This window comes from Dipodomys ordii, unplaced genomic scaffold (assembly GCF_000151885.1).
Source record: "Dipodomys ordii isolate 6190 unplaced genomic scaffold, Dord_2.0 Scaffold49, whole genome shotgun sequence".
NCBI classification, from domain to species: Eukaryota; Metazoa; Chordata; class Mammalia; order Rodentia; family Heteromyidae; genus Dipodomys; species Dipodomys ordii.
In genome coordinates this window covers 8544513-8571149 of record NW_012267265.1, presented here as the reverse complement: position 1 = coordinate 8571149, position 26637 = coordinate 8544513, and the positions used below count along the sequence as shown (strand labels likewise).

General features: G+C 35.5%; 1 protein-coding gene and 1 pseudogene across 1 annotated transcript in view; one reads left to right on the top strand and one right to left on the bottom strand.

Moving 5' to 3' along the window:
* Positions 1–26637, top strand: part of Antxr2 (anthrax toxin receptor 2) — a 130469-nt gene that overhangs the window by 39443 nt on the left and 64389 nt on the right. Inside the window, exons 9-12 of the mRNA XM_013020236.1 lie at positions 2546–2644; positions 4583–4652; positions 17210–17288; positions 22034–22129. Of these exons, the coding sequence (XP_012875690.1) occupies positions 2546–2644; positions 4583–4652; positions 17210–17288; positions 22034–22129 (344 nt within the window). The remainder of the gene's footprint in view (positions 1–2545; positions 2645–4582; positions 4653–17209; positions 17289–22033; positions 22130–26637) is intronic.
* On the bottom strand, positions 15484–16563 carry LOC105988577 (annotated as a pseudogene).

Here is a 26637-nt window from a genome sequence, read left to right as displayed (position 1 = left end):
TCTGCCAGTTCTAGGCACAAAAGGAAATGACTTATAGGCAGGCTGCAAGAGGAAGCAGATGGCTTCTTCAGAAAAACAACAACAATAACAACAAACCCCACAACCCCCCCCCTAAAAAAAACCTTAGGGTTTTGTACCTCCCATCTATCCTTGTCTAGAGAGTCTGATTCTTGCTGATTTATTTTTCTTTATTCTTCAGGTTTGATCTAGAGTTCATTTCAACCTGAAACAACTTGGAAACAGAAAAAATATTGAGTTTAATAGGGATAAAAGGGGAAAATACATTGTCTATTTTGCTACAGAACCTTCCTCCCCAGTGGAGATAATCTTAAACTTTGATCTTCTATACTTCTTAATGAAGTACCATTGAGATGCGTAAGAGAAGTGGTCTTCTTTTCTAAAGACAGAGATGTACAAATTCATAGAGAAAACAAAAAATGGAAGTAATATTACTATAATAACTACTTTTTCATTAAACTCTACTTTTTGTTCTTTCTATACTGGGTCATCGCCATATGTAATTATACCTAAGCTTCATAAAACACTATCTGGCAGTTTTCAAATCCCTGATTTGAAGCTGGCGAAACAGAGGCAGACAAAGTTTAGTGGCTGTTGATAGTGATTGTTCTGTTAGATCTGTATCTGTCAAATGTATAATGTCAGCATGTATAATGTTTCAGCATCAAATGTTTGTTTGTACTTTATATGAATTTATAGACGTGAGCTTTCTTTCATAAGACATTGGATGCTGATAGCTTTGTAGCTTGTCGGTCATAGTTAGTGACTGTATGTGTGTTGGATTATGGTAGATGGGAAAAGTTTGAGAAGATAGAAGGTGTTAGAATGAAGGGAAATGCAGATGAAGCCTGAAGAATCCTGAGCAGACAAAACCAGTTAGACCTCACTAAAGACCTATTTTTGATTTATACACAAATGTAAAGCTTGACCTGTTTTGTGTAAATGTGTATAATAAAGAAAAAAAGTAGGACTTCAGCTCAACCAGTCAAAAGCAACCACATTTAGAAATCATGAAATCAGGGACTTTCTGACAGGGTAAACCAAATAAAGTCCTATGCTACTGTTACCAGTCAGATGTTTCTTTGTGTTACTTCCATGTTTGTCTTATTGTTTCTGTCTTGGAGCTGCCCAATTTATGAACTGTGATTTGCTCAAGTAAACTAACATTTTATGTGCCATAGTTTGCCTTTGTAGTAAGAGTTAATCACTGTCAAATAGGTGATAAACACTGTGGTAATCAAGTAGTAAACACGATTTTTACTTTTCTTGTAGCATGTCTTCCATTAACATTAATGCCTTTATAGGAGGGAATAAGTACTTAAAATTTTTTAGTTACTGGCTATAGATTATTAGTAATATAAAATACATGACCTCTGATAATTTGTAAGTCTGTATGCAATAAAAAATAAAGCAAGGATTACTAAGGCAAAGAAGCTATTGGAGAATAATTCTGTATTGGGGAGACATATATTGACATACTAAGACAAAACATTTGTGTTTCTTGTTTTATTTTTTTTGTCAGTCACAGGTTTGAACTCAGGGCTTGGGTGATGTCCTTGAACTCTTGAGCTCAAGCCTTCTGAGTAGCTAAGATTATAGGCTTGAGCCACCAGAGCCCAGCAACATTTGTGTTTTCAGGCATGCAGTAATGGTTCTACATAGTACATGAATACATTATATGTTTTGTTTGTATATCCAAAACTCAATAACCAAGAGTGGGAAAAGTAAAAACAGAGAGACTTCTTTCTTGATCATTTTATAAGGATAGAAATTGGGAGATTTTGTATGTCTGTGAAAGTTCGTTAAGATTTTAATTATAATCCCTTGGTCACTATTAGAAAATATTCATTGAGAGAATAAAATAATGAATTTTCATGGTATAGTTAAAAGTGACCTTCATTGCATTTATCTAAAGTGGTGAAGAAAGCAAGCCCAGTTGGAAATGGAGAACTGTTTCTTCATTGTCACTAACTGACTGAATAGAATGCAGAAATTTGCTTTTTTTTTTTTTAGTGGATATTTACCTTTTTTTTTTTGTCAAGGTGATGTACAGAGGGGTTACAGTTACATACATAATGTAGCGAGTACATATCTTGTCAAACTTGTTACCTCCTCCCTCATTTTCCTCCCACTTTCCCTCCTCCCAACCCCTCTCCAAGTTGTACAGTCCAACATAGTGTCTTGGGAGTATTGATGTTCATTGGTTCTCCTGTTGTCCTTTGTCTTAGCATTTTGCTGTTCCTATTCCCTTCCCTAATTCAGATAAATGTATATACAATACCCAGGGTACCAAATCAAATACAGTGACAACAGGGGATAAGTCATAGGAAAAGGAAAACACACACACACACACACACACACACACACACAGAGGAAAAAAAGAATTCACATAGCACATTAAAAACAACAACAAAGAAAAGCCTCACTTTTTGCCTTGATAACTTTTGTTTCAAGTAAAATCTTAACTTGAAGAATTTGTTTTTCATTAAGCAATGATTAAAATGTATGTTTTCCTTTTCACTTTTAGAGGAATTTCAAGTTGTCCTGAGCGGAAGAGCAGTCACGTTGGGCAGTCGGGATGACAGTGTTCACTGCACCTACACCGTAAATGCCACATACATAAAGAGTAGGTCCCCAGTAATCCCGATGGCACACTAACATCTGTACAGTGTGTGAGCATCAAGTGCTTGCCTCTTTTTTCCAACAAAGATCAGCTATGTTATAGTTTTTAATCAGCTAAGAAAGAAAAATTTTAGTACAAGTATGGTACAAGTAGCAACAATTAGCAATTATGGCAATGTTCATAATTTAAAAAGTGCTTAACCCTTTCTGAAGTAGCCTCATTATTCAGTGTGTGTGTGCGTGTGTGCGTGCGTGTGTGCGTGTGTGCGTGTGTACGTGAGTGCATGCGTGCGCGCGCGTATGCATGCGTTTTAAGCTGGGCTTAAAACTCAGGGCCTGTGCTCTGCCACTTAGCTTAAGGCTAGTGGTCTACTAATTGAGCCAAAGTTATACTTCTCAGGTTTTTGCTGGTTAATTAAAGAGTCTCAAAGATTTTGCTGTCCAGTCTGGGTTTGAACTGAAATTCTCAGCAACGAGCCTCCTGAATAGCTAGGATTACAGGCCTGAGCCACTGGCGCCTGGCTTTGCTTCTCTTGTTTTAAAGTGGTTATCTTGTTGTTTTCTTTTGGGGGTCTGGTCATGGGGCCTGAACTCTGGACCTGGGCGCTGTCCCTCAGCTCTTCAGCTCAAGGCTAGCCCTCTACCACTTGAGCCACAGCACCACTTCCGGCTTTTTTCTTTTTGTTTATGTGGTGCTGAGGAATCGAACCCAGGGCCTCTGGCATGCAAGGCATGTGCTCTACCACTGAGCCACCTTCCCAGCCCCTAAAGTAGTTATTTTGGACTCAGACTCCTTCTATAGTATCTTAAGTTTTGCCATTGTTTTCTTAAATCTAATTTTAGAGTTTGGAACACTATTAAAATATTTTTTTCCTTCTGAGTGTCAGTGGCTTATACTTAAAATTTTAGCCATTCAGGAGGCTGAGATCTGAAGGATTGCAGCTTGAAGCCTGGACAGAGAAGTTGGCCAAAACTTGGGCTTACAATGTGGCTAAAATAGAGCTCCAATACCAACTAAACAGTCAAGCTGAACAAGCTTGGGGTCTTTTCCTTATAGATGATTATTTTCCATTCTAAAAATTTGTCTTGTAAAACAAGCCATATATTTCCAGGCATTGATAGCTCATGTCTATAATACTAGCTATTCAAGAAGTTTTTCCAATAGTTACTCATGAAGGTAGTTATTCATGAAGGCTGAGGATCCAGGTTCGAAGCTAGATGGGGCAGGAAATTCCATCTCTAATTAACCACCAAAAAGTCAGAAGTGGGTCAAGTGGGAGAGCACTAGCCTGGAGTGAAAAAACTCAGGGATAGCACCCAGAACCTGAGCTTGAGACCCAGGACCAGCACATAAAACAAACAATCCCCCCAAAGTGTAATTCTCTAACTGCTGGTATAGTTGTTTTATGAGAGACTCATCCATAAATTTGCTGTTTCTCTGATAACATTTAACACACTAATTAGCACAGTGCCCAGGCCCAGAGTTCAAGCCCCATGACTGACCAAAAAAAAAAAAAAAAAAAAGATCAGCAGGAAAATTTAAGCACTGAGCTTAGTAAAATGTATTTGTGTATTTGTAGATATGGCTATTTTGTTAGAATTATGAAATAATTGTATGTTTATTTTCTTTTTTCATTTTAAATTATTCTTTAAAAGGATTTTATTCTTCAAGGTTTGAGATACTTGAAATATACAGAACAAAGGGTGATATTTTTATATAGTACTGACAACTATATGCTAACTTTTGTAGAAATTCTGAATTTATGATTTACCAATAACTATGTGTCAATGAAGCATGTAATCTCTTCCCATTTTCACCTCTTTATTAGTTTAAAAATATTAATCTATATAATAATCAACACTTGATCTCTGATTACATATTATTAACAGGACTCTGTTACCTACATAAACTTGGCTAATTCAGTGATATTTTATTTTTTAGATGTAAAACCAGTAAGTGTACAATCTGATTCTATGCTGTGTCCTGCACCTGTACTGAATAAAGCTGGAGAGTAAGTACTTCATTAAAAACATTTAGCAACAAATTATTAAACAATAACAAATATAAATTAGTAGCCTTATTATATCTACAGCTTAGAATGTGCATTATAGTTTGAAATTTATACATCATCTATCTTAGAAAGTTGAAACTGGTAGTTTTAAATCTTGTTTCCAAATACTGATTAAAAAGTTTATAAATATTTGCCTAGATGAGTTTAAGAACTATTATTAGAGGCTACACATCATCAGAGCCATGATCATAATTTTGAATTCTTTGGCACTAAAATTATGTACACATGTGCACACATATATGCATATACTTCATCCAGAGTTCTGAAGTATGATTTTGAGTGTCTATAACATTTAGTAACTATTAAATACAATTTTGAATATAGCTCATTATGATATTCTTCAGATTAGACAATATTTGAACACTTTTATTAATAGGTGTTTTATCTTACATTTATGTTAAGGTCTATTTTAGCATATTTGGTGTATTAATAAAACTTTATGATAGCTGATTAAAATAAGAGACCTTTAGTTTGGATGTAGGGCTTTAAATTGAGCTAGCTATACAAAATAATTTTAATAGTATTTCCATTTGTGATTTTTTTCCTACTCTTTCTATTATGAAGCAAATTATTGAAAATAGTTGAAATATTCTTTAATCATTCCAATAGTGGTGGAGGCAATTTTTTCGAGTAATGAATAGAATACTACTTGTGGGAGAACTTCATAATGATCTTTTCACAGAACAGAGAAATAACCCAAAGTCTGGATTAGAGTTCAGAAGATTAAGATTATATTTTCCTCTATGGATCAAAGGAGAACTATTTTAGCATTTTTAAGTTGACTTGAACACTTTGCTTTTGTAGATATGTTTTGAATAGCAAGATATTTTTTGAATAACACTCTGGTTAGACAAACAAATTGGGTAGTATTAGCCTTCTATTCCAATAAATCCAAAGATCCTGCATTATATAAATTACAAATGTTGTTATTCATTTTCAGTGTTATAATAATAATAATAATAATCTAGTGATAATAATGACATGTCTATGGCTAAATTAGATTGGTACTGGACTTTTGAGGCAGGTTACCTATGCAGGGGACAAAAGTGGATTCAATGGCTTCGTTGAATTAGCCATGACAAATCTATTGACATTTAGTTTCCTTTTATTGAATTTGTAATGTTATGTTGGGAGTCTTATCCCTCTCACTCTGTGAGCTTCCTCCTAACATGCTTTTTCTATTTTTAATCATTGGTAACTACATTCTTTTTATCATTCAGATTCGTTGATTCCTTGATTGCTTGATTTATTGATTCCTCTCTATTGGGTACAAACTCCATCAGTCTACCCTTTCAGCTCTAATCTCAAAGTATATCTAGGATCATTCTCAGCTTACTACTGCACTACCACCACTTTCCTATCTTAGACCAAGTTATTATCATCTCTTATTGTGATAATTAGATTTTTGGCTTGCCTTTGTTCTTATTCCAGAAGGGATGACCTTGTTAACATAGATAGGTTCGGTTCATGTTATGCTCCACTTAAAGTTGTAATAAGTTCCTCATCCACTTAGAGTAAAATGCTGATATTTGCAGTGTTCTATAAAATACAAGTGTCATGCCCTTCCTCCCTTTCAGATCTTACCTCCTGTTACACCTTCTCTGAAAGAGCTTTCTGGTATCCTTATTTGATCAAAAAAATCTTCTCTTTGGGGACCCTGCTCCCTTTAGATGTCTTCATTTTTCTCCCAAATCATTTATTTAGTTTTGTTATCGTATGGCTTCTTTTGATTAGGATAAATTTCATGTCATGTTCCCCTTAGTATGTACCTGACAAGCAGATTCACTAGGCATTTGTTGGATGAAAAATATATCAGTTTAGCACTGTAAAGAACTGAAGAAGGGTTGATTGATTGTCATGAGGGGCCTATAACAGCCATGAGAAAAATAATTAGCAACTTATTTTGGGGTTGGGGGACATAACAGGTGGACCCATTGCAACAATGAGATGTACAAGTCATTATGTCAAAAAACGAACTTTACAACTTTGGCCGGAGTCGGAGGGGGGGTGGGTGAGACGGGGGTGGGGGCCCGCGGGTGGTGGGGGAGAGATGGGAAGGGATGGGAAAGGGAAACAAAGGAGGAGGCAACAATGCTTGATAAGAAATGTACTCATTATCTTGCCCATGTAATTGTAACCCCTCTATACGATATTTTCACAATAAAAAAAAAAGAACAGAGAATGACATGACTTTTTATTTATATGATGTTAAAGAAAGCAGCATACATTTTTCTCTAAAGTAAGAATGCAATATGAATATAGAGTGCAATATGCAATTATAGAATGCAATATGTCTACCCTGTCCCAGGCATTGAATTTGTTTTCTCTTTGAATATAGCCCTGATTTTCAATAGAGTACTATAAGGGCCACTTAAATTCGTTAATGATTTGTTGATAGACTAAATACTTGAGAGATAATTATTTTTGGAGGAAAAGCTACTAGAGCTTGAACTCAGGGCCTCATGCATGCTCAGTTAATACTCTACTACTTAAGTGTGCCTCCAGCCAAAAGATAAGATAACTACAAGTAATTCTGGCTATGAGAAATCACTGCTTTAGAATGTTTGGGTTGGAGAGGTATCTAAAAGAATTATTTTGTCTTACTTTGCTTTTCAAATTGTACCATGCACGGGCTACCACTGAGACAAAGCTTTAGAATTTCTGTATTAACATATTTGGTATTTGGGGACATCATTATTTTTTTCTACTTAGAATGTTGCAGGTAATTTGGCCTTTTTCTTTGCCTTGAATTTTCTTCAGATACATTTGTAGGTGATGAGCGCTTATAAGATTGGATGAAAACCAACACAACTGAAACAGTTTAGCCTTGTAAGGTGACTGATGCTTAATATGTTTGCCTAATTAGCTTTTGGCTAAGGATTCAAACCCATTAAATAGCTAGTTAGTCTATGTTTCAAATAAACACATCTGGCCTAGCAATGAATAGAGGTCTTTCCTGTGTGAGGGTGACAGATGTGGTGATGGGCCCCCCTGTTCTCTCACTTAAATAATTAACAACACACTGGTGAAGTAGCCCTAGACGGGCAGCCTCAAAGCCAGATGCATGGTCTCAGAGCTGGGTCCATGGACATGTGCCTCTTTTCATTTGCCTGCTCTAGCAAGTCTTCTCTTGTCTTTGTGTTATACCCAAATTTGCACTTTTAATAAAAAGGTTGTTTTTTGGAAAAAAAACCATTGAGCTTGTGGATTTCTATCTAAAAGAGAGTTAACATGAAGATAATAACACAGGAGACACAGGGAACTAAGAATGTCTCAGTGCCATAAGATATTGTTCAGCATTCAGAAATGGATATTATGGAATAAACAAAAATTAAAAAGGTCCCAAGCAGATCTTATTCAGAAATATGATTGTCCAGCATTACGAGGAGAATACTTTGAGGAACTCGTTTTGAGAAAAATCTATGTTTATTATATATGCTTATTTGATGTGGATTTTTAGGCATTTAAACAGAAAGAAGGTATACAGGGTAGCGGTGAGGCTGTTTTTTTTCTGTCTTTTACTGGCTCATTTTACTTTGAAAATACCAGATGATGAAGCAAACTGCCTAACCAACAATAAGCTGTACATTATTTAGGAGTGGATTTCTTGCTGTCGTTTGTTGGTACCAAAATGCCTTTTTCAAGTTTGAAGAAAATTACCTTCCATTTGTCCCCACCTGAAAGTAATAGTGTCACAATTTAATGTTCAGGTATCTCACAAACTTATAGCATGTGTTTATTCTCTGACCCTTATTTTGTAAGACATCAACAATAGCACAGCTGCTCCGCAATAGTTGAGATCTCAAACCTGTAATTTGGCAAGAAGAACAGAACAAATTGGGTAAATATACACAAACACATTGTGAAGAAAGAGAAACAGAACAGAACGAACCGGAGTCTTATCCTACAGCTTGTTTGATAGAGATGATTTAAGGTGGCATATGGTATAGTTAAATGTGCTTTCAAAAACATTGGCCAGAATCTTCTGGCAAATATGAAGTAAATATCTAAATCAGATGAAAATGATAGTATTAGTCCTCTTAAAAGGCAGTGTGGGAAGATACTTAACGGAGTGTTTTGAGTAAGAGGTGGTGGGTATCAATGTATGATTTAACTACCTGATAACCAAAGAATCACTGAGCTGAACAGTGTGGTTAATACGGGTGAGAGAAATCAAATGCTTTTATTTCCTGCAACCTGGTTATTTTTTTTCAATATTAAGCCAGGCTTGTTTTTTCTGGAATCAAATTGATTAATTTCACTTATTTTCTTGGTTGACTAAATTCTTTTATTACAGCTTCTCTTGTTTACAGAAACATACCTATATGTTTGTGTATGCATAGCTACACATCCCCTAATTCCTTTGTATTAGTAGCAAGTGATAAAAACCGTAACTTCATCTTTCTCCAACCCATCATGTCTCTTTGGTAAGGAATGAAACTTTATTTTTTTTCAGTCATGGATACAAGAACATTGGTTATTCCATCCCTTGGAATGTAGTAGAATCTTGGTGGTTCTAATGGGTAAAGCTCAGGGTCCTTTCTGTGTCTCTCTCCTAAGACAGAATGTTTATCTTTTCTTTCTCATAATTTGTGGCTTTCTGATTAGACTTATCAGTGTGATAAATTCACCTAATCTATATTGTAACTCTACCCTAAGTAGTATACACAGTTCCTGATAGTTTTTTTAAGAGGGGAAGTGATAATAATTCTGTTGAGTACACAGTCATTTTGTTGAGTTGCCAACAAAATTTTGTCATGCATGAAAATGTCAAATGAAATACATTTTCCAATGTTTCAGAAAGACACAAGTCAGGTAGGACCCATTTACTCTGCCAAAAACACTAAAAAATATGTCATGTAAATGATTTGACTGTTGTGTGTATGTGCACGCACACACATACATGCTCCAGTCTTGGGGCTTGAACTCAGGGCCTGAGCTCTGTTCCTGACTTTCATTGTGTTCAAGACTAGCATTCATTCTGCCACTTGAACCACAGCTCCATTTCTGGCTTTTTTGGTAGTTTTAGTGGAGAAAGTCTCAGACTTTTCTGCTCTGTCTGGCTTCTGACTGAGATCCTCAGGTCTCAGCTTCCTGAGAAGCTAGGATTATAGGTGTGAGTCGTTAGTATCCATCTTTGACTTATTCTTTATTCCTTTGAAGAAAGGAGAAAAAGTGTAAGGTAAAGGGAAGCATATTTCAACTCATTTAAGAGCTTTCTAAAAGTTAGAATTGTATAATGAGCTCTATGGTAAATGTAAAGTGTTCATAGAGCATTGCTTATATGATACCGAAGAGGATATTTTTTTAAAAGCATGAGCTTACATAATTAGTTTTAAATTTTCTTTCAGCAGCATTTTTATTATTACTAAAATTTTGACATTTTTAAATGAATGCCATTAAAAATGGAGTGATTGTTTCCCAACACATTTATACTATTTTATTAAAATTCACCAATCAAAATGAGATTTTCAATGTAATATGAAAAAATTCCTAACACAACTTTAGATGTGACATTTAATATATCTCTGAATTAAGATACTTTTTTCTCCTGAAATCTAATAATCTTAATGGCTGTAATATTTATTACAGATAGTATTCTAGTTATGCACATTATCTAAAAATTGCTTAATTCAAGAATCTTTTAACCACATTAAAGAAAATATCCTTAGACAAAATATTAATTCACAAATCTACGCACAACTAGAAGTAAAAAATTTCAACTGTTCACAAATATGAAGCTTCCTTGCTCAACTTACATCTTTGCTGTTCATCAAGCTAACTTAAAAAAAGCTCTTCAGAATATAGTAGCACTTGGTTTCAAAATATCTTAACTCACCATAATTTTAATAACTTTTTGAGTAGTTGCCAGTTTAATTTTCAGTATGTGCAAATTGGACATAAATTATTTATTACTTCAAGCAAATGTCTTTCACAATTTTATTAAATGTTTTCATCCTTTTTAGTGGATCATAAAATGAAGATCTACTGGATATACATAAAGCCAGTAGCAAATATATTTTGCAAATAAGTGACTGTGTTGGGAAATCTCAACCATGTATGAAATCTCAGATCAGAAAAGATCTGACATATTTCACAGAGGCCTTCTCCTATTTTGGAACAATCATAAGGTATTTGGAACAATCATTAGGTATTAAGTAAAAATATTGTGGTTACTAGGACTTACTGATTTTTTTATTCAGTTGAATGAATACCCTGCTATTTAATTTTTCTTTTTTAATAAGTTTTTTATTGTGAAAATACTGTACAGAGGGGTTACAGTTACATGAGCAAGGTAATGAGTACATTTCTTATCAAGCATTGTTGCCTCCTCCTTTGTTTTTCCCCTACCATCCCTTCTCTCCCACCTCCACAACTTATCCCCCCCCAAAGTTGTAAAGCTCATTTTTCAGTATAGTGTCTGGTACATCTCATTGTTACAATGGGTCAACCTGTATCCCTGTTTAAACACTGTTTTTTCCCTTAATTTTTCTTGTAGATGAATTTGGTATTTATTTTTGTATGTAGTTTATCATTATTAAGTACCAGTTTACATGAAAAACACTTAGAAACTGTTCCTAGGATGGAGCAATAATAGCTTAAGATTGTTTATAACAAATGTTAAATGATGTAGAACCAATATGTAGAAAAAGAAAAACTTAATGTCCCTTTATCTCTCTGAATCATCTGTATTTTGGTCCAATCTGTCTGTCTCAAAAAAAAAAAAACTTCTCTATGTTTCATGAGTTCTTTTCCTGGCTACTTTTTCTCAGAAGTTGTCCCAGGTTCCTTTTCTTCTTAGACTCCTTTAGCTGTCAGTTTCATCATGGTTGGTGTCTTGACCCATAAATTCCTCTTCTCAAAGGCTGCTTTTTCTTGCTGATGAGCTGCAAATCTCCAGATCCTCTCTTTATCAGTAAGTCCACTATCCAGTTATCTATTATACAAATGTTTACTTAGGAAATTGGATTTCCCAATAGGCATGCTAAACTTATAAGAAGAAGTCATGACTCTTTGCCCAAATTTGCTCCTTTTCATATGTTTCCTTTACAAGAATAGTCAGTTACTTGTAAGACAAAAGCCTTTAAGTCATCTTTATCCCTTTGTCCTCACCCTCTATTTTCAGATACCCATGTCCTCTTCATTCTTCCCCTTAATGTCTCTGTTTTCATTTCCCCATGTCCTCATTGCTCCGATTCTGTTCTACTTAAGTTCTTACTCAAAATAGACTGAGACTTTCTTTTCTTTTCCTCTCTCTCTCCTCTCTTTCCCCCTTTCTCTTTTTCTGTCTCTCTCTTCTTCCTCTGTCTCTCTGTCTCTCTGTTTCTCTCTCTCTCTCTATGTCTGTCTGTCTGTCTCTTCTGGGCTTGAGCTCAGGGTCTGAGCACTGTCCCTGAGCTTATTTGCTCAAGCCTGGAACTCTACCATTTAAATCATCAGAAGCTGCACTTCCAGCTTTTTTGGAAGTTCACTGGAGATGAGAGTCTCACCGACTTATCTGCCCTGATTACCTTCAAGCCTCCATCCTCAGATCTCAGCCCTCTTTAGTAGCTAGGCAATGTGAGCAACCATTGACCAGTAGACAAGAGACTTTCTTAGCTGATCTTTGTACTCTAAAACTGTATTATTCTGAATCATGCCTTATACGTACAAGTATCAACAAGAATGGTATTTGTGAAGTCTAATTTGTGCCATATTTCTGTTGTAGTTTAAAGCTCCTATAACTTTGACCACTTTTCTTTCCCTTATTCTTACACTTACAATCCTGGTATTTCAAAGGACAGGAAGTTACTTGATTGTCCTATGCTGCTCTCTTGCTTAAGTAAGCAAGATGCTCAGTGTGCATGGGCACTTTTAAAACTGCATTTCCTGATTCCTGACCATTCTTTCTAGGTGACTATGGTAAGCTTATTTTGATAAGCTCTCCTCTCACAAGGTCCTCTAATACCACCGTGACTATCTATTTTATTTAACTACTCCATTGTAATTGTCTATTTGTTTTCCCTTTAATTACACTTAATTTCTTTTGCTATTGCAGCTCTGCTGCTAAGCACAGCATATTTTGAGCCATTTTTATAAGTTATTATTGCTATTGTAGGCAATTAAAATATATTTGCTCATTTAACTAGTAAAAGCATGAGTGATTCGATGAATTTATTGGCAAACATTCACAAACCAAGTTGAAGTATTGTTTTAGGCATGAGATTTAGGCATGCAGCTCAAAAGAGCAATAATGTTGAGTTTAACCAAGATGTTCTGTAATAGGAAGGAAGGAAGCTGGTAGTGGCGCTGTGGCTCAAGTGGTAGAGCGCTAGCCTTGAGCTGAAGAGCTGAGGGACAGCACCCAGGACCAGAGTTCAGGCCCCACGACTGACCAAAAAAAAAAAAAGGAAGTAACATATTTTATTAAGCTCTTCCTTCAGAATAACTGAAATAATTATAATTCTCTTCATTTTTCAGATTGAGAAATGAAAAATTAACAGTAGGGTGATACAGTTTCATAACTATGAATAGATGACTATATTTTAAAAACAGGAAGATTAAATTAAATAAATATGCATGAGAATTAAATTAATATGCATGAGAAAAAATTAATAATAAGATCCTATAGTAATATGTGGGGGAGTAAGCTAGAAAATTGAACTGAAAGTCTGTGCTGAAGCAAATTCTCTTGACTGTGTACAGTCAGAAAAAAAATCTGGTTTTTAAGCTTCAGTTTCTTTATTTGGAAGGTAGAAATAATGCTAGGGTGGCACTCACTGGATTACTGTGAGAATGAAATGGGAAAGATGAGTTGATGTGTCTGATCATAGTAAAAAATGAATAAAATCTGTAATTATTATTATTGTTGCTGTTTTTGATATTGCCTCTACTATAGACAGGAAGGAAAATGTCTTATTATTTCCATGAAGTTCATATATCAGAACAATCAAGTAAATTTCCATAGTTGTGGAAATTTAATACTTAATACCAAGTCTGTTTTACTTAATACCAGTCATATTTTCATAGACTGAGTGAACTTAGATTTAAAAATACATCTCATGTTCTAATTCTGTTTGGTAAACACTGAAAGTTGTCAATGTTTCTCTGAGCAGAGAACTGGTTCATTTCTAAATTCCCTGTGCATGTGCATAAGGGGATACTGGGGCTTGAATTCTGGGATTCAAACTCTTGCTTGGCTTTTTGCTCAAAGCTAAAGCTTTGCCACTTGAGCTACACATCTACTTCTGGCTTGTTGCTAGCTAATTGAAGATATGAGTCTCTTGTACTTGTCTTCCTGGGCTAGCATTGAACCTTGATCCTCAGATCTTAGCTTTTAAATGGCTAGGATTAGAAGCATGACTCAGCAACACCCGGCTTATTTTCTGGTGAAATCTAACTGCCAGATTGGGAAGAATCCTCTGAAGTGGAGGAGGTAAGATTACCTCCAACAAGCATGCATTATTCTGAATCAAAATAATCTTTCCCCCAAATAAAACATGACCTATCTTGTCAAATGATTTCTATCTAGTAAACACTTTAGAGAAGTTTGGAACAAAGAAAACTTATCTTTGGATTCAGTTATGCTTTGTCATCAAAACAAAACAAATCAAAACAAGGCACTCAGTTATGCTGAATGAGCAGTTATGTTTAAATTTCCTCTCTTAAATAGGCCACTTGGCATTTTTTTTTGGAATAGAGCAAAATTCAGTTAATTGGATATAAACACTCAAAATTCTCATTCTTTTCTAAATTTGGCTGAATCTTTTTCTCTCTCTTTTTTCTTTTTTGATGTTGAAACTGGGCTTGAACTCAGGACCTGGGTGATGTCCCTGACCGTTTTTTGCTCAAGGCTAGCACTTTACCACTTGAACCACAAGTCTACTTCTGGCTTTACTGGTGTTTAATTAAAGATATGAGGCTCACTGACTTTCTTGCTTGGGCTGGCTTCGAACTGCAGTCTTCAGATGTCCTGAGTAGCTGGGATTATGGGCATGAATCACTAGTGCCAACCAAGCTAAACCTTTCTCTCTTTCTCTCTCTCTTTCTTTCTTTCTTTCTTTCTTTCTTTCTCTTTTTCTTTCTTTCTCTCTTTCTTTCTTTCTTTCTTTCTTTCTCTCTCTCTCTCTCTCTCTTTCTTTCTTTCTGTCATGGGGCTTGAACTCTGGGCCTGGGCACTCTCCCCCAGCTCTTCAGCTCAAGGCTAGCACTCTACCACTTAAGCCACAGTACCCACTTCTGATTTTCTGGTGGTTTATTGGAGATAAGAGTCTCATGGACTTTCCTGCCTGGCTGGCTTTGAACCACGATCCTCAGATCTCAGCCTCCCGAGTAGCTAGGATTAGCAGTGTGAGCCACTGGCACCCAGTTTAAACCATTTTTTAATTAATTTTGTGAAATGTATTCATTATATTTTAAATAGGAGTATTTCTGAACTTTGAATAAGAACGTAGCTTGAACTTCATGAGTATCTGTCCCTATGTCTATTGTTGTATGAATCCAGCTATTATATTAAGGGTGAAAGTACCTTAAAAGTTTTCATCCCAGCATTTCCTCAGTAGCATGAGAGAAAGAGTTATAAATTAGGTAGAATTTGAGCTCTCACTACCTTCTGTGAGATAGTAATTCTAGATCTCATATGCGATCCATCTGTAAGATTTTGAAACTGATATTTACTTCAAAGGCTTTTAATAAAGATTAATCAAAGCGGTGCCCGTAAAATGCCTGTATCATCTGGCTCCTAGCAAACACTAGCTTTCCTTTCACTTCTCTGATAGTCACTGACATTTCTGATAGTCATTGAAACTTGATAGTGCATCTGATTAGTCTTTTCTATAGTGAGTAGTATTTGACAATAGAAGAAAAATTTTCATGTTTCTATTACAAAGACTATAATAACAAAATTGTACAAATTCAAACTAGTTAAGGCAGTTACTGGCTTTCAGTTCCTGTTATTTAGTATTTTTATGAGAATTTGTCTTTGAAGTATTAAAAAAAACCCTAATAGTGTATAGACAAGCAAAATCTCATTGGCTTTAGTAAATAGATAGCTTTGATTAAATGGTAATATACTTTATAAAATGGTTTGGAACAGTGGTATTTCTTTATTTTACATTTATTTGCATTTATTTTGTGCTAAATTTATTCCCGTGCCATAAGTTTTTGTTTCTTCAGTTTCTTCTGGGATACCTTTTTCTTCTGCGCAACCTCCTCCTCTGGTTTAGGAACAATCTGCTCCTTCTCAGTAAGGATCGTCTTAGTGTGGCAGGGGGAGCTCATGGATGGGTTAATCCTCCCATGGGCCCTGTAAGTTATGTGGCACATCTTAGGTGCTTTGTTCACCTGGATGTGTGTCTGCATCTAAACCCTTCAGTTCTGCATTAACCTCTGCATTCTTAAGCATGTGCAGCAGAAATTCAGCACTCGTTTTGGGCCACTGACCCTGTGTCCGGCTCCACTGTTTGGCCTGGGCACACCTGCCAACTCCACCATTGTAATGCCGGAATGGCACACATTGCTTCTTTAACGTGACATCTTTCAGATACTTGGTCGCTTTTCAGATATGCACACCCTTGATGGCCTGGTCTCTGTCTCTGGTGTTCTTAAAGTGAATATGAAGATTTGAACCTCATGACTTGTATGATTTTGTGGGTTTTTCTGGTTCTGGAGAGTAGCAAACCATTTTCACAGGTCACCTCAGGCTGCTTACAGGAAGAGCACAGTGTCATCTCTTTAACATACCTTAACATCTTCTTGTTATTTGTCTTATTATAGGTATTATTTATTTAAGATATAGATTCTGGACTGATTTTAAGTAATAAATTAACAGAACCTGAATTTAAAAATTATACTTATTGGTTGAAGCTATATTTTCAAATGAGAGATATTTTTCAACACGTAATACTTTTTAGCCAGGAACAAAAAGTTGTTCCTTTTTTTTATTCTTGTGTGGATATTTTAATATCCTGAGATCATAAGCTTAGGTTTCTCTTTAGAGTCTATAATGTTTTTGTCTTAATATCCTCAAACCGTTGTACAACAAATCCATTCATCGTTTCTCCTGTTTTTCTTCATTTTCCCCCTTTTCATTTGTATTTTCTCCATATTTCTTTATTTGATGGCATATTACTTCAAATTTTGTGTTCTGAAACAGTTGCTCTTTGATGATAGTAATATCTAGAGATAGGGAAAAATAAGGTAAGTTGGATTGAAGGATTTTCCCCTGAATTAGGTTTTTGTGAATCTGAAAGAGATTTTATTTCTCTGGCTTAAGGAGTTTTCTTAATTTTACTATTCATGCTAATGCTTTTAAGAAGGAAAAATTAAGTCAAGTAAGGCTATTGAATTATATTAAACTAAAGAAGACAAAATTGAAATAATTGATCAAAAGCAAGCATCCTTACTTTATAAGTATATTTTCTGGCCAGTTTTAAATTATATAAGAAGATAAGGCTCTCCTACAATGCTATGCTTTTTAATTTATTTTTTTTATCATTGTTTCTTCATTTGTCTTCTAGAACTCTTAATGTTTCAGTGAGCTTTAATGGAGGAAAGTCTATCATCTCAAGCTCAATATTAATCACAGCTACACAATGTGTAAGTAAAAAGTTAGTTTAACTCTAGAAAGTCTTAAGAGTTTCCATATTGTTGACTACTACAATGAAAAAAGAACAAAGAATACCACTTGAGAATATCACAAGTAAAAATTTACATCGAATGTATTTTAGCTTTTTTAACAACTTTGTTTGAAAGGAATTTTAATTTGGTAAATATTTCATCTTGGTTGCTCCACAGTTCAAAAATCATATTGAAAATCCAGATAAAAGAATTAGAGATGGTACATTTCTTAGGAAAAATGTAGAAATGATTTTCTGCTGTGAAGATTAGAATTAGTATATCCTGTTTCAAACTATTAGTGTATCTTAATGTCTGACTTCGTATTTTGTGCATCTTAATTGTGGGTGCTTTCTCATAGAAGTAATAAATTTGATTTTGATATCTTGTTAGTATCTTAAATTACATGGAAAACTGTATTTTAGTTGAGATTATTGATTTTTATTGCCTAAAATGCAATGTTTTGAAATATAAATGTGATTCATATGACAGTATTGTTTCCACACATTTAAGTTTTTGAACTTAGGGAAAGCTTTGATATAAAACTGTAGAACATGAAAACAAGAACTACTTAACTGGAATGAGTATGTGGCTACTATTTTTAAGTACCTTTTCCTCATTAAGAAATGTAAATCAGGCCAGGCACTGCTGACTCATGTCTGTAATCCTAACTACTCAGAAGGCTGAGATCTGAGGATAGTGGCTGAGCTCAGCTATCACAGGAAACTCAGTGAGATTCTTATCTCCAGTTAACTACCAAAAAGCCAGAAGTGCTAGCCTTGAGCAAAAAGCTCAGCTATAACACCCAGGCCCAAGGTTTTAGGACTGGTGTGCACAAGTGTACATGTGCATGTATGTGTGTGTATACATGCACACATACACACACACTGTACATTAAAAAAAGAAAGAAAGAGTGAGAAGGAGGGGAGGGAGGGAGGAAGGAAAGAAGAAAGAAAGGAAGGAAAAGAAAGAAAAAAGAAAAACCAAAGAGAAGGAAGGAAGGAAAGGAGGGAGGGAGGGTAGGAAGGAAAGGAAGGAATGGAAGAAGGCAGGCAGAGAGGGAAAGAGGGAAGGAGGGAGAAAGAGAAGGAGGGAGGAAAGAAGGAAGGAAGGAAGAATGAAAGAAGGAAAGAAAAGAAAGAAGGAAGAAAAGGAAAGAAAGAAAAAAGGAAGGAAGGAAAGCAGGAAGGAGAGAGGGAGGGAGGGAGGGAAGGAGAGAAGGAAGGGAAAAAAATTCCTGTCTTCTTAAGGACCAGAACCAAAATTTAAGATTTCTCATATCTCATGATTTTTTTTTTAATTTAGGAGATAATCCCCCTTAAGAATCAAAACAAAACACTATGGTGTTTTATCTCCAGTGTAGAACCAGTTGTGTCTGTCATTACAAGCCTTTGTCACAGGGATAAGTGAATCCAGGTGGACTCTTGTGTCATTTTTGAACTCTCTAGATTGTTTTAATGTTATTTCTTTCTATTTTGGAAATAGTTTTTTTTATTTTAAAATGTTGCAATTTGTAGGTTTTCCTGGATGCTGTAATGTGTAGGTTTTCTAGTTTCTAGAATATGGTTGGTTGAAGTCACAAACATTTGTTGTGTGTAGTTTTCTCAATGCTTAGTTCACTAAAATGGTGTGTTTTTCTTCCTCCTTCTTATTCTTCATCTGCAGTTGTCTTTTGTTTAGACCTCTTTCCCCAAAGCAGGAAAAGTCTTTTTTTCTTGTCTTTCAGCCATGTGTTAGCTCCTTATGCAAGAAGCTGAGATTGAATGATTCATCCAGAGTTTATAGATTGCTTATAAGGAAGTCTTAGCTAAGTCTTGTTACTTCTTAGAAAGGTAATAGAGATAGGAGTAATTTAATAGTGAAGTGATTTCATAAAAAGGTATATGGGCTGTGTCAGAGATGGAAAGGGCAAGAGAGAGGAAAGATGAGAAGAGAAGAGAAGAGAGAGAGGGGGCGATCAAGGAATAATATTAAAGAATGGGTCAAGATAGTTCTCACTGAGATGGGCGTTGAGTCAAGACTTGAGGAAGGTGAAGGACTGAGCCTTGAATACCAGCAGATGGAAGAATATTCCAGGATAAAGAATATTGCCAGGATAAAGCCTAAAGTGAGATAGTACCTAGTAAGTTTAAAGAAGAGCCACGTGGCCAGTGGAGTGGAGTGGACAGGATGAGGTACAATCAGAGATGATGCAGAACAGGTGGGCTATGTGATCCCGTGCCTGCATCGGTGGTGTTCTTCTGAGTAAAATGGAGAGGAATTGAAAGCTGACATGATTTGATTTAAGGTTTAAAGAGATCACTGTAGCTGTCCAGTGGGGATCAAGTGGAAATACTATAACCACTCCTGTGGTGGTTTCACTAATCTATATAAAGTAGGAGTGGACCCACCCATTGGGGTGGTGGGAGTGGAGATGGCAAGATGTGATTAAATTTGATTTAGATTGTGAGATGTGACTATATTTTAAAGACATTGCTTGTAGTGTCATTAGAGATATCATTAGAGGTGTGACAGTAAGAGAATAGCTCCAAGTGATTTTTACTTATTTTTTGGCCTGGGAAGCTACAAGAATGAATAGTCATCAAGTAGAGAAGTTTCCACAAGACAAAGAGTTTGATTTTGATACTCGGGACAGTCCGATATCTATGAGTTAACTATTCCAAAAGGGAAGAGAAATTGAATAGAACTCCACTGAAACCAAGGGCTAGAGGATTTTTGTTTATTTATTTATTTACGTACTTATTTTTGCAAGTCCTTCTAGAACCCTAGGCTAGGTTAGTTCCCCATTTCAAGTGTTCTGCTGGGTCTTCTCCCACTCTTCACATTTGCAGCTATTTCTTTAAGATTTAACTCTCTCACTTGTGGGCTATGTGAAGACCCTTCTAGCATGGGGATCATCAGATACTTTCTAGATGAATAAAAAATGCTTTCAGCTTTCCAGTCATATTTATTCAATTTTGCTAAATAAAAGTATCAATCACATGTTGAATTAGGATTCTTTTGACCTGAGGTCTGTCCTGGGTAGAAATGAAAAGCTTCATTTCTTCCTATGATGCAGACTTGGGTGTTATTTTACTTAGTTCCTAACTCCTCTTCCTCTTTAGTTTTGTTTGTAGTAGTATGATGTCTAATCACAAGCCTGAAGCTTATGTATTTGACCTTTCCTAAATTTGTTTATAAAGTTATATGAACAATAATATGATTTCCCTTTTGTGACTTTCTATTTTCTGATAATGGCCCTGAGAGCCAAAACAAAGGAAATGGATTTGGTATCCAATTAACTGAGCTAAAGTTAGAGACTGTATCTCAGTCTTGACATGTCAAGGTCAGGTTGATTTAAATTATGGTCTTCCTCTAAGCATATTTTCTATCACACTTGACTTTAATATAATAAAGATTACAAGTATAGGTTGTACTTTCAATTTTTTGAGACCATTTTTGAAATAATTAAAGATGATAATATTATAATAATAAATGTACATTTTCATCAGGAAGTATCTGTGGTTTTATCTGTTTGACTTATAGAGCCATTTTATAGTGAATGAAAACCAAGAATTTTTAGTACCTATCCTTAATAGGTACAAAGTACCAGCCATTCTACTTTATATATATTCCAAGTGTCAGCACAATTTTCTGAATTTCCTGTTCATAGAAATTTCCTGTTCCTTTCTTGCACAAAAAGTACAAAGTAACAACTAAACTTTTATCAGATTTGTGGTCAATAGTTGCCTGCCCTTATTTGTGAACATGGAGTGTTAAGTTCTAAGAAAAAAGGAAGTAAGTACTTATAGCAATCTTTCTTCACAGTTGTAATGCACAAAGAATGAGCATTTATTTCAATAAGTGCTGGGCCTGGTAGGAATGTTATTGGGTATTCCAGACATTCTCAATTCTTAGGGCTGCGTGTCTCAGATTAGGAAGCTTCCTAATTTAGCAATGCAACAGCAACATTATATAGTTACGGGGTTCTTGTATCTCAAGACATATGCTTGACCTTGATATTGGGGAAAAAATTTCATAGGGAGAAAATTTCATAGGATATATACCTCTTATCGTAATGGCTAGGTGATGCAGAATATGTGTGATCTGTGTATATGTGTGTGTTTGTGTGTGTGTGCGTGTGCGTGTGTGCACACATGCACACAGATCAGGACCTGCACAATCCCTGAGGTTTATTGCTTCTACTGCCTGAGCCACAACTCTTCTTCTGGCTTTTTGGTGGCTAATTGAAGATAAAAGTTCATGGACTTTCCTGTCAGGGCTGGCTTCAAACTGCAATCTTCAGATCTCAACCTCTTGAGTATAGCATTATAGGTCGGAGCTGCTCGTACCTAGCTATACCATACTGCTTGAACCAATACAATGCTCACTAAGACACAAAAATGCTTATAAAACCATTTCTGTAACTCCAAATTGTGATTTTTTTCCTCTACATTTTTCTACATTAAAAAGACGTATTTGAAAGTCTGTAACATTTTGGAAGATTTTTTATTTATAATTTTATATTTTAACCTGACGTGTGTACTTCTATACATATATATATATGTACAATATAGTAGAAAGAAATTTATAGAATTTAAATAATTTGAGATAATTACAATTGCTTAAATGTGGTTTGACATTTTGATGGTATGTGTATTATTTTCTACTGTTTATTTACAGTAATATGCATGTAAGATTTTTGTCCTAAGCCTTGCTGAGACTTTATTTTCTCTTGCCTACTGTAGTCTAATGGGATTGCGGCCCTCATTGCTATTCTGGTGTTGTTATTACTTCTGGGCATTGGATTGATGTGGTGGTTTTGGCCTCTTTGCTGCAAGGTGGTGAGTAAGAAATATTTGTAATTCTTTTTAGGTTATTTTTTTAATCACTAGGACATAAAGTAAATCTGAGATATATGTGACCCTATGCGGTTTCACAGTTAGCAACTAGAATTTCAGTTATTATGTTGCTGTAATGAGTTCTAAAAAACATGGAGAAAATATCTATCAAAAAAGTTCATCTTTTACAAAATGTGTCAGTATCAGGTTTATGGGAGGAAGGGTTGAGAAATGTCAGGGAAGTACTCAAACACAAGGAAAATTCTATGAAATTAATGATCATTTCTTGTTGTATTCATTGAGAGAAGTAGGTAATCTGCCACAATTGTTTTTATTTAAGTGCTTACTGAATGTTTTATTTTCTCTTCATGGGATCACCTATTTCAAAATCTGCTCTGTCTCTGAAAAAAACATTTTAGATTTAAGCATAATGCTAATGTTAGGGTATCTATTGAATACTCATTTTAGGTTAAGAGTTTCATTTGTGTCATTTTTTTCATGTTTGTGTATAGTCTGGTGAAAGATTGGGAGCCAATATTAGTTCTTTAGTTGTCCCAAATTTGGTAGGATAAGGTAAGAATACTATATTATCTAATGTGTGTAACTACATCTCTGACATGGGTCGTACTGGACTTACCTGGAATGAAAGAATATCAGGGATGTAACTCTTTCTAAAGCTCTAAGGAAGAGTCAACCTCCTTATCTTTTTATCTTCAAGAAGCCACATCCTCTCCATCTTCAAAGCTAGCAGCATTGATCTTTTGGATGGTTCATCTCTTGTCACATTCCCTCTTGAGTCTGAACCTCACTGGGAAAGGCCATCGAATGTTAAGGAGCCCTGGATTAGGTTGGACCCACTTGGATAATCCAGGATCATCTCCCAACTCCAGATCCTTAATCTTAATCACTTCTACAAAATCCCTTTTTGCTGTGTAAGGCAATCTATTCACAATAGCAGGGATTTAAGTGATGGACCACTTTCTGGAGGCATTTCTCTGTCTATTACAGGGTAGTAAATTAAGACAGTTCAATATATTTCAATTCATCCAATTTAGATAATGCAGGTTGTATAGAAAAGATTATCTCAAACAAGGCCTTTTTCAAAGTATACCTACTACATGAAAGTGTCCCCTTTATTATAAGCACATTATGTAGAACTTTATATTCTGTAGATCATAGTAGTGCTTTGCGTGCGTTTACTGGATTTCCTTTCCCTCCTTTACCTTTATTGCTGATTTCAGTTTAATTGCAATTTCTGTATTTAGTGTTACCCCTATATTTATTATTAATTTTACTTCAGTCTCCTTTCATGAAGCAACTTTACAATCCTTTAACTCAGAGCAATTGGCCTGTGGAGGAGGCATAGAATTAACTCAAAGAGAGACAGGCAACATCCTGTCTCTTTGCTGATCTAATCAATTTCCTGCCTTAGCAGTGTCTGCTGTTTCCTGTTGTAATCTTGATTATCCTAGATATGACTGTTTTAGAGCTAGCATTCTTATGAACCCTATGAAGGAAGGCCTTTTGTTTCTTCTATGAACCCCAAAATCATCCCAGGGACGCCAAGAAGGCAGTGGACAAATATGTTCTGTATTATTGCATGAAAAGAGTTTTTATTTGCTGTACACTAGTGCCCATTTCTGGTCTTGATGGAAATTAAGACTGTCCAACAAAGTTCTATTGACAATTGAAGTGAGAAGTCAGTGGCAGTTCAACTTACTATGGGCAGAGCAAAGTATTTCTAGCAAAGTATAGGTGATTGAGTCTTAAAGAGAATGGAAGTGGGTCTGGGAAGGTGGCTCAGTGGTAGAGCGCTTGCCTTGCATGCCTGAGACCCTGGGTTCGATTCCTCAGCAACACATAAGCAAAAAAAGCCGGAAATGGTGCTGTGGCTCAAGTGGTAGAGTTCTAGCCTTGAGCTGAAGAGCTGAGGGACAGCACCTAGGCCCAGAGTTCAGGCCCCATGACTGGACACACACACACAAAAAAAAGAGAATGGAAGTGGCTGGAGAAGAATGAAAAAATGAAAAAGAGAATCGATGAAAAGAACAGGAAAGGGAAACTGATTTTTTTAAAGTTGTTGAGTATTTAAAACTGGTGGTACAGTACAATTGCAGGATATTTGTTTTGTTACTTTTACAGAATACATTTGTACAAGGATGAAATTAGAGGGTGGCCATTTAAATCATTTTTAGCAGCATTAAAATACTACAGATACTATGATTTTGATTGTATATGGTTACTGATAATGTAACTTTGTGTGTGTGTGTGTGTGTGTGTGTGTGTGTGTGTTTAGTACTAAGGACTGAACTCAGGGTCTCATTCTTTCCAGGCAAACAATCTACCACTTGAATCATACCTCCAAGCCCACAGACATTTTAACACTGGGAAATTAAATAACATTTATTTTGGCTTGGTGTTATATGCATTTCTTTGTATTTGAATATATTTTAAGTACAGCCACTAAGTATTTAAACCCCAATCTTTCACTTGAAACCTGCTCAAGAAGCTCATAGCCTCTGTTCTTAGGCACATTTAGAAGGTGTCTACTGTGCCCCTCCATAGACATGATATGCTTAAGAGTGATTATCAAGACCTGTCTTGAACAGAAACATCAACATATGTCTCATGTTCCCAGTTCAGTGATTTGATATCTTATATACTATTGAAATAAGATACAGTGGATAATAATTTAGGAAATGTTCAAATAATGTATTGTTCAGAGAATAAAATTACATAGGAATCTATCAACAATTCAGGGATGATATTATGACTTACATTTTGGACCTTGATTTTTCAGAGTTATTTATTCTTCTACCTCAGTAACACAAAGTCTTTCAAGCAGTGGCTGTCAGGCTTTTGATAGTATGGACTCTCCCAGAAAGGAAAGGGTGGGTGGAGGAGACCTGGCAGAAATCAGTGCAATATGGAAAAGGCTCCTTTGGTCAGATCAATAAAGATTCCTAAATATCTCCTGGACTTTATCTCTAAAATCTGTGAATGTAACCAGATATGACAGAAATGGCTTTGCAGATGAGATCAAATGAAGGTTTTTGAGATATGAAGATTGTTCAGGATGGACTAGGTGGATCCTAAATGCAGTCATGAGTTTTTATAACAGGAATGCAGAAGAAAACTTGACAATGGAAGAGGAGATGGGTAGTAGAAACAAAGTAGTGATGCAGCCACAAGCTAAGGAATGCTGGAAAAGATAAGGAGCATAGTGCCTTCTGAAGCTGCAGAAGGAACCAGATCTGCTAATACCTAACCTAAAAGATTCAGTTCAGAATCCTGACTTCCAGAAGCAAAATAAAATGCATGTATTTCTGTTGTTTTAAAGCACTAAGTTTGTAACAATTCGTTATAAGATCAATGAGAACTGAATGTGTTTTCTGAATCACCTGATATTCCTGAGTTGGAAAGCACTGAATAGAGCTATTGAATATTTACGATATGGAATTAGAATAATCCTTTGGTATTGGGAAGAATAAGTGTGAAGTAGGTATATGAATATTTTATTGACGGAATAAAATGCATTTTCTGCATCTGAGTAACTTTTTTGGATGAAATGCGTTTACAATTTTCAGAAGTGTCTAAGGCATCTGTTTTACTAGAATTATTCCACACCAGGGATCTATTGGAAGGTTTTTTCAGGGTAATATTGCTAGCAAAAATGAACAGTATATATGCATTCAAATTTAGATACAAACCCATTGAATCGCTTGAAAAACTAGAGATTGACCTTTTTAATTCCCCCATAAGTAGAAAGCTTCTTCATCTTTTTGTTTTCCTTTTTTTGGGTTGTTTTTTTTTTTTGGTGTAGGTCTTGAGGCTTGAACTCAGAGCTTGGGCACTGTCTCTGGGCTTTTGTGTTTAAGATTAACACTCCATCACTTGAGCCAGCTTTACCTCTGTTTTTTTTTTGTGTGGTAATTGGAGATAAAAGTCTCACAAAATTCCTTACATGGGCTGGCTTTGAACCACAATTTTCAGATCTCAGCTTCATGAGTAGCTAGGATTACATCTGTGATCCACTGGTACCTGGCTAAGTTTCTTCTTTTTATGTAATGCCATTTCTTACCATCTGTGTAAGTTTGTGCCCTACTTACCAAGTATCTTCACATTCAGCCTCCATAACTGTTTTCCTTTTAACAAAGATATCAGTAGTGCCTTTTCTTTCCTTCTTAAATTTAAAAGAAGATTGGAGGGTTATACGAAAACTTACTATGCACTGAATGATGAATGTGATATCAGAAAATGTAGCTTTTCATTATTATTTAGCAGAGGATATGTTGAGTTTATGGTAGGTTGTCTCACTCATCAGGATAGCAGCAATGACCTTGGTAGAGATACATCCTTTGACATAACTAAATGCTACTATACCACGTTACAGATGCAAGGCTAGACTTGTGAGAAATCAAGGCTTTCTTCAGTGGTCATGATGGCTAGAGAGCTGCAAATCTCTGGTATGCTAAAAATGACGAATATTCACTCAGCCTCAGTGTCCTTGG